We start from the raw sequence: 14,313 nt of genomic DNA, 5'->3' as shown, positions 1-14,313 counted from the left end.
AGTTTGATTACGAGGACTCTAGGAGTGAAAATTCTAGGTTAAATTGGGACATGATCATAAAGAATAATGCCCAAATTCTTGGAAAACAGAGCACAAATAAAATCGAGGACCTGTGAATCACATAACTTTAAAATCTCTACCCCTAGATTACTCAAACATTCATATAAAACTCACTAAAATAACAAACAATGCAAAATAAAGCACATATAAAGAAATCAAGATGAAAAATATAAAAGATGTCAATGAAAAGGGAAATCACTTACTAGTTTGATGGGATGACCTAGCTCTCGAAGAGATTTTTGACAAAAAGTCCTAATATGAGAGAACTGAACCTTTCTGATTCTAGGATTGAAGAGTATAATCATATGAAATTCGAAAGAAGTAGGTAAAAGACAAATATGGCATGCAATTTCAGTTAGGAAGGTGGCAAAGATTTTTTTGAGTTCTAAGGATTTCGTGGGTGAAGATGACAAAAGGGAAGGAATTTCAAAATTTATACCCAAAAGGTAGTAACCGTTTGACCACAATAAAGATAGATCGAATGAGTGGGAACTAATGGAAAGAGAAAGGTCAGAACATTAAATGTTAAAATGATTTGCCTCCAATTTTTGAATTGTAAAAATAAAAGCATGCAATTTTTAAATGAGAAAAGTACGATCGTACCCTTAAGGCAATTAAAAAATCCTTTATATTTTAAAAAGTATTTTTTAGGGGAAAATTATTATACCCATATTTCAAGCAGCAATATGATGTTAACATGTGTAGTATAGTTGGAATATGAACCAACCCGAATTACACAATAATAAATACATTCAGACAACTCACCTCAGGAAGTACAAATGGTAAAAATATTTGAATTCACCTTCCAGAAAGCAATGGCGAGACATGAATAATAACTACAAATTGAGGAGACCGGCGAGACAAACAAAGAAAGTCCATCTTGGGATACTTAAAATTGTTGGAATTTTATGTCCTAAATAAAATCTATTTCAATATAATCTGATTTATTATTAATAGAAGATTAGAAGTCATTTATGTTTACATGTAGTTTTCATGTTTATAGTTTAATATACAATTTCTGTTAAATCGAGAATATATAGTTATTCACAATTACAGTGATGTCAACACAGTGGAAAGTAATTGTGATTATATGCTTTAAAATATATACTGTCCCATGATTCATTAGTGCATTGGATTTACACTGATGTGATAGTCAGCGATAAAGCTTACTTACACCTTAGATAAGTGTTATGTTCTTTCTAGGTCATTGGCAAAGTATGCTAGTATCGGATGTATGGAATATATATTGGACTGAGACCGATATTGAAAGTTTTTACCGACAACATGTCGAAGCTTGTACCGACGACAATGTCCTCAGTAGACCCTTTAACGAAAACACCACTATTGTGTCCTCGTTGGAAACCAGTTTCTAACGACGAGGCTCTAACGAGGACATTTTAGCGAGGACTTGTCCTCGCTATAACCTTTTAACGAGGACATCTGAAGTTCTACTGAGGACATTTGTCCTCGTTATAGACCCTGTTTTTTGTAGTGAATTCTGTTTTCGAGTAATTGATCAAATCAATTCTAAACACAAGCAACTTTCAGGTGATCAATCATTCATCATTTTTGTTTAATTAGAGTAACTTTTAAAGAGAGGCCTTTCATCTAATTATTTGTATTAATTCTCGTGTAATTATGTTACTTTTTCAGCTGAGAATTGGTTTAGAAAAAGGCCGGGGTTTTCAGAACTTTATGTTACTTGAAGATCTTCACCAATCTTCAAATGGTTATATTGTGAAGGATACTCTTATTGTGGAAGTTGAGTTTTTTGTCATTTCACAAACTGTTTCTCTCAAACAGCCAAAAATAATAAAGCCAAAAAGGAAGCCTTTTTTAAATAGTTTGACTGACTGTCTTCAGTGTTCTTAATTTCTTCTATAAAAATGTTAATGAATAGAATGTAGTTATAATGGAATAAGTGTTCTCAACTTGTTTTTAGAACTATATTTTAGCAATTAGCAAATGCATTTTGTTGACAATCTATTTAGTTGGTTTTTTTAGATTCCCTTTGTATCGATGATTACATGCTCAATCAAAATGAATGGTGTGTAATTAATAATGCATCGGCTTATTAGTGACTAGGGAACTAAGCCGCGCTTCGCGCGGTGTTGCCCAACTTTTGTAAATTATATAAATATATATTATACTTATTGAGTGATATAATCTAAAATATAACATTTAGATGTGTGTATTATAAACAAAGTAATAATATTGAAATTAAAACATGACCATGAATAGCACTTTTATTATTTTATTTTATTTATATATATTTTTTATTTTATTTATATATTAATTTTTGATCCGTATTTATATATATAAATATATAAATATATATATATTGCATTAGATTGTGCGGATTGTGAGATCGTCACTAATTTTTTTTCTCTTTGTACTTTGAATCGACACAACGACATGATAGTGTTGTAGATAATCTTCCAAATCATGACAATCCTGTCATAAAATGATATCTTTTAATTTTTTGAGAAAAAATTAAAAGAATATATGCACACTAATCCCCTTATTTTAATCATGTAATATTGATAGTAAAATAATAAAATTACCCTATATTAAAAATAGCTTTATTAGTTCCTTTCATTATTATTATATATTTTTTAAATACCTCTCGATGTATTTTTCCTTAAAATATAGTTATTAATTAATTAATTAATTAGCTTATTTACATTACATATAGTGTAAATTTATAGGCTTATTTTTATCAAAAATTAGACTTTACATACATATATAAATTACCTTTCTCTTCGTCTATTCATGGAGTTGTTACAATCAAAGGCAAAAAAACTTACAAAATCAAGCTCATTATTTATAATATAAAATATTTATTGAATAACTTATATAATAATATACACATGTAATTTTATTGAGTGCTTCAACTGTTTTATATATATAAATCCTATTTATATTCTTTTTGGACATATATAAATATTTTCTAATTATAATACAAAATTAATATCGCGTATTGAGTAATTTTTAAATATCATTTTGTATTGCCTTTTCATATATTTTTTATATGTATATGAAAGTGATAATAAATTTTATATTTATTTATTCAATATTATCATTATTTATATTATATATTTTAAAAATATTGTATATATTTTCATGCACCTCGACCTATATGTAATACAAAAATATTGTGTCAAATTAATGTAAAATATAAAAAGCTATATAAAGCTATAAAGTTTTATCACTGAATTTAACCTCACATTAAGTGAAAAAAAAATAATAAAAAAACTATTAAATTTACCAAGAAGGCTCAGTTAAGAGGAGAATCATCATGTTACTAAAGTTCTTTCACTTTTTCAAATGGTTACACCAAGAAAATTAGAGAAAGAAAAAAAAATAAAAAATAAAAAACCAAAATTATGAAAAAGCAATTTATATTTAACAAAACCATAAAAATTTTTTAAAAAAAAAGGGGGGGGGGGGGGGGAGGCTTTCAAATTGGATGTGTAATTTGAATTATGGATTAAAGGTCCATGCATCTTCTTATATAAGCAAGATTTTTGATCTTTGATATACATCTCATTAATATCCTCTTCCTCATCTCTTTTAAATTATTTTTCAGTTTTATGTCTCATTACATTAATTAGGGAGGTGGAAGGTTGTGAATAATAGTGTTTATAAATTACTCTTTAATAATAAAATAGATAATTGGTAAATTTGTATTGAAAGACAATAAAATTGAAACTGAAAAAATGAATGTAGACACATTATCACGTTTAGACTTTCTCTTTAGTTATATAATTAAATGTACATTAAACTTTTAGATTAAAACTGAAAATATTAATGTATGTACATAGATTATCAAATAGAAAAAGTAATTAAACAAATTAAATAAATAACAAAAATTAATAAAACAAAGAATAGCCAAGAAAATATATATATATAGACCGCCACCTCAATTGTTTGATACTTTCCTTTATATATTGTTATGAGAATGAATTGGATATAAAAAATTTCTAAATTATAAATTAATAATAATAATAGAATAGGAGTTATGAGAATGAATATGCACATAATAATAATGGAATAGGAGTTATAAGATTGAATAGACACTCATAAATAAATTTAGATAAATCTTAGAAAAACCATAAAATAGAAAAATGACACTATATACTAAAAATGATAGAATGCCATCTCACATACCCCAACAATACAATTATATAGAATATATATATATATATATATATAATATGTAAATAGATTGAAGAGGTTTTGTTTATTTATTTTAAAGAACGAAAAAAATAGATATACAATTTCATTGCTCTTAAGAGTAATTATAAATTTATAAAATTGCTATGAAATATTATTAATATTTTTTTGAGGATGCCACTTAAACTATATGGTGATTTCCTTTTTTTTAAGGTATAATCACTATTTTGTTATGAATATATGATATTTTTTGTGTTTAATAAATAAAAATTAAATATATTTATTTTTTATAAGGAATGCCAATAGTTTTAAAATGCTATAAATTAATGTGCATATAAATAAATAATTTTTTACTATTACATATTTAATGCATTCATATGCTTTAATTTGATTTTTATTGAAAAAATGTGTTAAGCTCTTAAAAAATAAAAAAAATAGAATAAAAAATATAAAGGATGCCACCTAAATTATTTGGTGCTTTCCTTTATATATATATATATATATATTGATATTGATATAATTATAATTTATGTAGTTATTTGAATTCATTCTTAATTGAAATTTGAAAATATTATTTGTTATCTGATCAGATCCAATACAAATATAATTCACTTCTATTGTAATTAAATATCTAATTATATAATAAAACTGGATTAGTTTGTGTGTAACACAATCATAAATAGTTTAATCAAATTACAATAATAATTAAGATTATGTACAACTCATTGAGATATTTAGTTTCTTATATTTGTAAATTATTATTATTAAGTTCTTCATATTTTGATAGTTTTTTTTTATTATTATTATTTGAAATTATTTCATATTTCGATAATTAATTATTAATAGCTGTAAATTTGTGAAAATAAAATATTATGTCACCACAACATCATAAGCTGAATAATTTTTTGAGTAATTATTTATGAAAATGGATAATATATATTTCATTTCATAATAATATAATAGATATATTAGAAAAAGAATTAGTTATTATGTTTTTTTTTTGAAATGACAGAACTATTTATTCCAATAGCTAATTCTACATATATTTTTCTTTTAACAAATGGATGTTAATTTAATTTTCTAATAATTATAATTATACATATCTATAATTATTATAGTGACTAAAACATATAAAATATATGTTGAAATAATAATTTCACAAAGTACATAAAATTGAAAAGTTAATAAGAAAACTATTCAAAAATTAATTAAAAAAGCTACTGATAGATGGAGCTAAAAAGATTTCCAAAATTTATTATACATGATAAAACTAAATTAAAATAATTAAAAAAAAAAAATTTTAAACTCGTATAAATAAATAAAGTATATGCTAGAAAAAATTGAATAATATAAATTTTTCTCTTTCAATTAATTGATACAAATATAACAATAAAGAAAATAAAAAATAAAATATTATCACTATATTCTTCTTCTTGCTTCATTAGTCCTTTATTCAAAAATACAACACACAATATATTTTTAAAAAAGAGATCGATCTCCTCCAAAACTCCTCACTCGCATCTTTTATTAGTACAATAAACTTAAGGAAACTCTTAACAAAATTATCCTATTAATTTTACTTTCAAATCAAAATCATAAAAACTAAATAATCATTTCAATATATATAATGATTGATAATACATAATAAAGAAAAAATTAAATATATATATATTTATAAAAACTCATGAATAAGATTGTAAAATGTAGACTCTCTCTATAGTAATCATTTATTAGATAATTACTTTTAAAAATATAAATTATGAAATGTATATTAAATGAAAGATAAAAAACTATAAGACATTAAAAATAAGATAATAAAAACTCATAGGGTAAGAAATTAATCAACCACCCATAAACAAAAATACTTTTGGATGAAGTAATATGACACAAAAAGAATAATATTTATAACCTACATGGATGATGCTTACATCATTTATAAACAATGTGGGACATTTAGTTCCATGTGTTTTTGTAGTTGTTTTCTAAATAAAATAGAAAAAATTCACAAAATTTTAAAAATAGAATAAAAAAAATCTAAGATGCCACATAAACTTATTTTGTGCTTTCTTTTATATTACTAGATGAGAGTTACGTGACGAGTCACGTAAATATTAGTTTTATAAAAGTTCTAGTGGTTTTTGTTTAAGAATTCAGTAACTAAGCAACGGCAACAACAATAGTAGATAGATCTATTTAAGTTTTTCGTATTTGTAAAGATTATAAATCTAAACTTTTAATTTTCTTGATTTGAGATTTTGAATTGTTCTGATTTATTTGTTTATGAATTTATTGAAATACTTGAATATTTATTTGTTCTGATTTTGAATTGTTCTGATTTATTCATACTTGAATATTTATATTGATGATCGTTAATGAAATTAGTCTGTAGCTTTATGTTTGTAGTTTTATGTTTCTAGAAAAAAAAATATTATTTTATATAGAGTTTAAAATTAAATTTATTATATAAACATATTTATTTTTAAAAAGAGTAATTCATCAAAAAAAAATCGCATAAATACACGAATAAACAAAAAAAAATACACAAATATATAAGCCCAATGAATAAATAAATTAATTCAAATAGAACATACCTCTAATTTCAAATTGTTGGTGATTAGTGGTAATAATTCAAACTTTTGGAAACAAATTTGCTCAATCCTTTTGCTCAACAACAAAAGTTGAAGACCCGGAATCTGAAACTCTTCCCTTGGTTCTGAAGATACACCCTTTTCTTCCTCATGAGCAGCCATATATTTATCAAGTATAATCAAATATAGAAAACAAGTGAAAGAAGAACATCTACTTTGGGGAAAAGGGTCCTCTGAGTACATTTGGATATTAATTTTTACAAGTTTCATAGGTGTAGGCCCTTTCCCAGACTTCTCTTTTAGGTAGGCCTTTTAAGACTAATTAATTTTTAGATTAGTCTAACTAACAACTTCAGTAACTACAAATCATTTGACTATGACATGTGTATGACAAATAAAAACATAGAAGAGGGAAGATTATATCAAAATTGAGTTTCTTCCTACACTTGAAAAAACATATACAGTGAAGAAAAAAGGTAATACTACAATTCACCAAAGCATGGACCACCAGGGTACCTATAAGAAACCTATGCCCCCACAGTACAACCCCAGAATAAGATATCCAAGCAAGATAAAGGTTTTCACAAATGGTAAGACATATATATATATATACACTTCACCATACCAAGAAAAGAAACAGTACAATGAGATTAAAACTCAATAGCTTAACCTTTCCATATCTTAAAAAAGGATTTTTAAAATATCCTGGACTTGCAAGGTTAACCATTCATGTGATAACACTTATTAGATGCTTAGATATAAGATGTTATTCCATATCATAAAAAAAGTTTGGAAAACAAGAGCTTCATATGTTTTTTTTTTCTTTGCCTTAATAAAAATACTATCTCCTAATTTTAACAATAGAGAAAGTTTTGTACAATTTTATTACAAGAGCTGAGGGAACTGCAGAATTTTAGTGATGAATTTTATAAACTTTACTTGTAAAAACAGCATGGGAAAAGAACCAAAAAATTAACTTCATAGACCAACTCTAAAACAACAAATCTTGAGAACAAAAATAAAAGGTAAGAATTTCATTATACCTGCGGAACCATGAGCAAAATGACATTTGCTTCCAAATGGGCAATAACCAGTCAACTCCCACTTATTGCAAATCCTGGTTTTCCAGTTGGAGGGCTTGTTGTTGCTGTTGCTATTGTTGTTGTTGTTGTTGCTGTTGTTGTTGTTGGTGGTGGTGGTGGTGGTGATGGTGGTGTTGTTGTTATTGCTATTGTTCGTAGCGTTGTTCGTTCCACTCGGCGCACCACCATACCCTCCAGGCCCCAAACTTATAGCCACACTCTCCCTATTCTTGGACTGCTCATCATGAAGAAATGTGCAACTATCACCATAAGGACACCCTTCTTCAGTATAAAACTTCTTACAATGTCTTCCTTTATAAGACCTTGGTGTCTCAACAACAAAAGTTGAAGACCCAACTGAAGGAATCTGAAACTCTTCCCTTGGTTCTGAAGATACACCCTTTTCTTCCTCATGAGCAGCTACAATCTCTTGCCAATTAGGTGGTGGCCTTCTAAGCTCTTCAATACTATGAGCAAAGTTACAGTTTGAGATATAAGGACAAGTCCCAGCTCTGAATTTACAGCAAAGTTTGGTCTTGAAAAACATTTTTCCAATAGCTTTAGACCTGTTTGATGAAGTTACATCTTGCGAATTCTTCGATTTCTTGTTGGGTGGTTCGCTACCTGATCGAGACTGGGATTGTCTCTGCTCATAATTCGAGTTCGAAAATGTATCTCCAGATGTATCACTGTTGTTGTTCCAAGCTCTATAATCGTCTTCAGTAGCCCAAATAGCTTGGTCTCCTGACCAATTCTCAGTACCAATCACCTGAACCACGCTTTCCCGTCCGTACTCCATTACAAAACAGAGTTTAAATTCCACTCACAACACAGAAATCAACAATGTCTATAACCAAAACCCTAGACATAGAAACAAATCACAAAAAAAACGAATACCCAGAAGCTAAAACCACCAAATCTTCACCAGCACCGACGAGAATTGGAAAAAGATCAAAAATTGATCAAATGGGTATTTCTCTAATTCATCAAAAAATATCAAAATTTGGGATATACGGTTTGTTAGAGAGATATGTGGTTAAGATATTTTTTTAATTTAAAAAAAATTGTTTAATTTTTTGGGTTTAATTATTGGGTTTATTTATTAACGGGAGATGAAACCTTAACCTCGTTAAATTTAACAGAATATTCTTTTATTTTTAAGGAATATTCTGTTAAACCAAGAAATGCCGTTAGATAGGCACTTTTAATATATAAAGATATATAGATTTGTAATTGATATGTAAAGCTTATAAATATGTAATTGGATAGCTAGTCATTAGTGGATATGGGATGAGATAATAGAATTTTGATTTATTTGAAGTTTAACACTCGAAGAATGCATTTTAGAGATTTGTCTTGTCTCGAAAAAGAACTATTATCTATCAATTTCGTGTCGATGCTCTCAATGAACCAAAATTCTATTATTTCATTCCATATCCACTAAGGGAAAAATAATTTGGAATCGTACTATTAAAAGTAGTTTTTTATTGAATGCAGTATTAGGTTTTAGTTTTAATATTCCTACGTAAAAATACATATATATCAACAAATATCTGTTTTATAGGCTGATAATTAAAAGTTTGAATTTATTTGGCTATATATGTAAAATAATTTTTTTAAAACAGAAATATACACGTACGAAAGATATTTAATTACTTATTAGCTAGAAGGATCGAATCTAAATCCTAATCCTAATAGGGTGCAAATAAACCAATTTAATTTAATTTAATTAATTTTATACCTATATATATAAATAGATATTTTCTATGAAAAAGATATGTAAAAATATCTACACATACGAAAGATATGTAATTACTTATTAACTAGAAGGTTCGAATCCTAAATCCTAATCCTAATAGAGTGCAAATAAACCAATTTAATTAATTTTATACCTATATCTTTATATATTAAAAGTGCCTATCTAATGGCATTTCTTGGTTTAACTTGGTTTAACAGAATATACTTAAAAATAAAAGAATATTCTGTTAAATTTAACGATTAGGTTTGATCTACCGTTAAAATATAAACCCAATAATTAAACCCAAAAATTAAACAATATTTTAAATAAACAATCTTTTAAATATTAATAATCTCTTTTTAAATTAAAAAAATCATCTTATCCACATATCTCTCTAACAAACCTATCTTGGGACAATATTAATAATTTTTTTATTTATTTTTTAAAAAAGAAAAATATAGATAAAATATCTAGAAAAGATAATATAAAAGAAGATTGATTGTGTTGGCTTAGAGATTTTTGGGCTTGGGCTTAAAAAAATAATTAAAAAAAAAAAAGATGAAATGGGCTGTAATTAGTATTTACCTTATATGTTTGTGCTTATTTTTAGTTTTATTTTTAATTTTACCACCAAGAGGAGAAGGTTGAAAAATATTAGAATATGAAAATATTATTGGTGCTTATTAGTAATTTGCAAAGAATGTGAAAGTCTATAAATATATAGTTGTGTAGCTATTATTAGATATGAAATGAGATAATAGAACTTTTTTCAATTAGAAGATTAATGTACATTTTACTATTAATAACATACATTATTATAACACAACTATGTTTTACTTACTAAATATACTGACACATATTTTATTTTTATAAAACAAATCGTTCAAATAATTATACTATTTTAATTATTAATTAAAATAAAAAACTAAAATATTAAATAAAACTAACACTACGTGGCTTGGCACGTAACAATCACCTAGTATATATAAATACCCCGTGAGACATCAAATGCATTTTCAATCTTCTTTTTAAGTTCATAAACTATATAGCTGAATACATTTGCCCTAAAATTGTCCCCTTTTACTTTCATCACCCAAATTAATCTCACTACTTTTTCTTTTCAAAATTAATCATTTCGTGATTAATTAATTAATTATGAGCTCCCCACAAGTCATTGGTGATCCCGATTACTTTATATCACCCTATAGTTATACTCAACTAAACACAATAGAACAAGAACCACATACTGGTCGTTTTTTTATTATTAACTTAAATGCCATGTTCAATCTTGCTTCACCATCTACTATAGAAGACGATGAACCTTTATTCGATGATGAAACAGAATATCCAATTACTACTACAGAAAATACTGTACAAATTTCATACGAAACATTGATGAATATCAATAATACTGAAGCCCTAATTACCATTCAAGACATGTTTGCTGCGGTCTATCTTCCTTCTTTCTCTTTTATTATTGATGAAATTATTGATTGCGGTAGAAAAATGATGAACAATAATAATTTGAATGAAGAAGTCGGTGTTGATGTTTACGTTCATGTCTTTGTTAATGAACTACCTCAACTTGATTGGGATGATGATGACGACGACGATGATGACTATAATATGGATGATTTTCCTATTTGTTTTGTGGCGTCGAGTGAAGAGTCAATTGAAAAATTAGAAAAAGTTCAGGTTAAAGATAATCCAATTTTTTGTTCGATTTGTTTGGAGGATGTTTCGGTTGGTTCGGAAGCTACTAAGTTACCATGCACTCACGCGTATCATAAACAATGTGTTGTTGAGTGGCTGCAAGTTAGTAAATTTTGTCCCAATTGTAGAGTTGAGATAGTTTAATAATCATGTGGTACTTAACAAATGTTTTCTTATATTTATAAGCTTATATATAATGTATTTTAATTATTAATCGATGGAAAATATAGTTAAATATCAATTTCATGAGACAATATCAAATTAATATGAAGAAATTCTAGTTTCTGTTTTCTTATAGTGTTCATTACGTATATATATTAACTTTTATTTCTTCACATATAAGAATTTGATATGACAAAAATATAGTCGGATATAATTAAAAATTAAACTATGTTTTATTAATGTTAAATATTAAAAATTAAAACGAAATGTAATTTTTATTAAAATAACACAAACTAATTACCTTAATTTCCTAATAAACTATTAGGTGGCGTTTGGTTGGGAGAAATGAAAACATAGGAATAAGAATGGGAACAGGAATGGAATAAAATCTAATATATGTATAAAAAATATTGATGAAAAAATTATTAATTTTTTTCTCATCATGCATTAGAATGGTCTTTCTTTCTATTTTAAAGTGGAATTGTCATTCCACCAAAATGTTAGAAAAACCATTCTATTGGAATGGTATTCTAACATTTTAATATGCAACCAAACAAAAGAATGGAATGGAGATTGTTTCCTTTCCATTCCATTCTATTTCATTATCTCCAACCAGTGTTGGGGTATACTCTTCTTCTTAGGTAGCGTTTGGTTGAGGAATGAAAATATAAGAATGAGAATGAGAATAAGAACGAAATGGAATAACTTTAAAATGCATAAGAAAATTGATAAAAAAATTATTAAATTTTTCTCATCATGTATTGGAATGGTCTTTGTTTCTATTTCAAAATGGAATTGTCATTCCACCAAAATAATGGAGAGACCATTTTATTGGAATGACATTCCAATACTTTAATATGCAACCAAACAAAGGAATGGAATAGAATTGTTTCCTTTCCTCGCTATTCTATTTCATTATACCTCCAACCAAACGCCACCTTAGTTACACGTTGCCACTACGGCTAGGACCCATTAATTGTCAGTCTCCACTTGGTGAATTGAAATTATTGGTTTCAGTCAAATGGGCAGAGAAAATAAGGAAAATAAAGAAATGGGAGGTAAAATATCAAATTCAAATGATGTATTCATTCATTCTTTGGGAGATAGATACACAATGATAGAATACAGTACTCAAATTAGGGTTTCTGAATTGTCAAATTTTCATGAAAAAATAATAATAACACTTCAGCATAATATGAGATATTTTAAGAAGTTACAAAAATAAGGGGCAGACTAGTATACCCTATATTATTAGTGCACGATTCCGACTATTCATTAATTACACTAATAATTGACTCTACAAGTTTTAATATGTTGCCAAAATTAGTTGAGATCTTCTCTTATGCCATTAGATATGAGTTTAATATTAGAGGACATAAAAACGTATAAATTTTATGATTCAAGTAAATAATAAATTAAAGATTGTGAATTCTCACATATTATTTTCTTAAAATTATTCGTCTAGTGTCTAATGATATTTTATTTTATTTTGTAGATACTTCATTATCATACTTCATCATTTGAAATTGCAGACTTTAAATATAGCTTGCTAAAAGTTGGAGTTGGAAGTTTGTATTTGCTTGCATGTTAGTTGTAATTTTATAATATTGTTGTTGAAATTTAATTAGTTTCAAGTTTATTATTTTGTTTTAATTAAAAATTAAACTATGTTTTATTAATGTTAAATATTAAAAATTAAAACGAAATGTAATTTTTATTAAAATAACACAAACTAATTACCTTAATTTCCTAATAAACTATTAGGTGGCGTTTGGTTGGGAGAAATGAAAACATAGGAATAAGAATGGGAACAGGAATGGAATAAAATCTAATATATGTATAAAAAATATTGATGAAAAAATTATTAAATTTTTTCTCATCATGTATTAGAATGGTCATTCCACCAACATGTTAGAAAAACCATTCTATTGGAATGGTATTCTAACATTTTAATATGCAACCAAACAAAAGAATGGAATGGAGATTGTTTCCTTTCCATTCTATTTCATTATCTCCAACCAGTGTTGGGGTATACTCTTCTTCTTAGGTAGCGTTTGGTTGAGAGGAATGAAAATATAAAAATGAGAATGAGAATAGTAATGAAATGGAATAAACTTTAAAATTGATAAAAAAATTATTAAATTTTTCTCATCATGTATTAGAATGGTCTTTCTTTCTATTTCAAAATGGAATTGTCATTCCACCAAAATAGTGGAGAGACCATTCTATTGGAATGACATTCCAACACTTTAATATGCAACCAAACAAATGAATGGAATGGAATTGTTTCCTTTCCTTTCTATTCCATTTCATTATACCTCCAACCAAACGCCACCTTAGTTCTTACACGTTGCTACTACGGCTAGGACCCATTAAGTGTCAGTCTCCACTTGGTGAATTGAAATTATTGGTTTCAGTCGAATGGGCAGAGAAAATAAGGAAAATAAAGGTAAAATATCAAATTCAAATGATGTATTCATTCATTCTTTGGGAGATAGATACACAATGATAGAATACAGTACTCAAATTAGGGTTTCTGAATTGTCAAATTTTCATGAAAAAATAATAATAACACTTCAGCATAATATGAGATATTTTAAGAAGTTACAAAAATAAGGGGCAGACTAGTATACCCTATATTATTAGTGCACGAATCCGACTATTCATTAATTACCACATACTAGACTAAAAGACCATATTTTACGTAAAGAAAATTTAAAAACCGTAAAAATATTGAAAATTATGTACATACCGTATTTTAATATATTTTTTGTTATTTTTGTACTTTTTTTTT

The 14,313-nt window shown here is 26.5% G+C and overlaps 2 protein-coding genes across 3 annotated transcripts; one reads left to right on the top strand and one right to left on the bottom strand.

The window, feature by feature from the left end:
- Window positions 1-6,772: 6,772 nt before the first annotated feature.
- LOC115702800 (zinc finger CCCH domain-containing protein 12-like) lies at window positions 6,773-8,914 on the bottom strand. 2 transcript variants are annotated; one of them, XM_061109950.1, is made up of 2 exons: window positions 7,868-8,914; window positions 6,773-6,967 (listed from the first exon to the last, which is right to left on the bottom strand). In XM_061109950.1, the coding sequence occupies exons 1-2, from the start codon at window positions 8,703-8,705 to the stop codon at window positions 6,813-6,815; spliced, it is 993 nt and encodes a 330-aa protein (XP_060965933.1). In that variant the 5' UTR covers window positions 8,706-8,914; the 3' UTR covers window positions 6,773-6,812. The 2 variants fall into 2 exon arrangements, with proteins under 2 accessions (XP_060965933.1, XP_060965934.1); XM_061109951.1 differs by having other exon boundaries at window positions 6,774-6,949.
- Window positions 8,915-10,922: 2,008 nt separating this feature from the next.
- On the top strand, window positions 10,923-11,501 carry LOC133034078 (uncharacterized). Its single transcript, XM_061109095.1, has one exon. The coding sequence runs from the start codon at window positions 10,923-10,925 to the stop codon at window positions 11,499-11,501; it is 579 nt and encodes a 192-aa protein (XP_060965078.1).
- The last annotated feature ends 2,812 nt before the right edge of the window (window positions 11,502-14,313 follow it).

This window comes from Cannabis sativa, chromosome 2 (genome assembly GCF_029168945.1).
Source record: "Cannabis sativa cultivar Pink pepper isolate KNU-18-1 chromosome 2, ASM2916894v1, whole genome shotgun sequence".
In the NCBI taxonomy this organism is placed as follows: domain Eukaryota; kingdom Viridiplantae; phylum Streptophyta; class Magnoliopsida; order Rosales; family Cannabaceae; genus Cannabis; species Cannabis sativa.
This window is presented reverse-complemented; position numbering and strand designations above follow the sequence as displayed.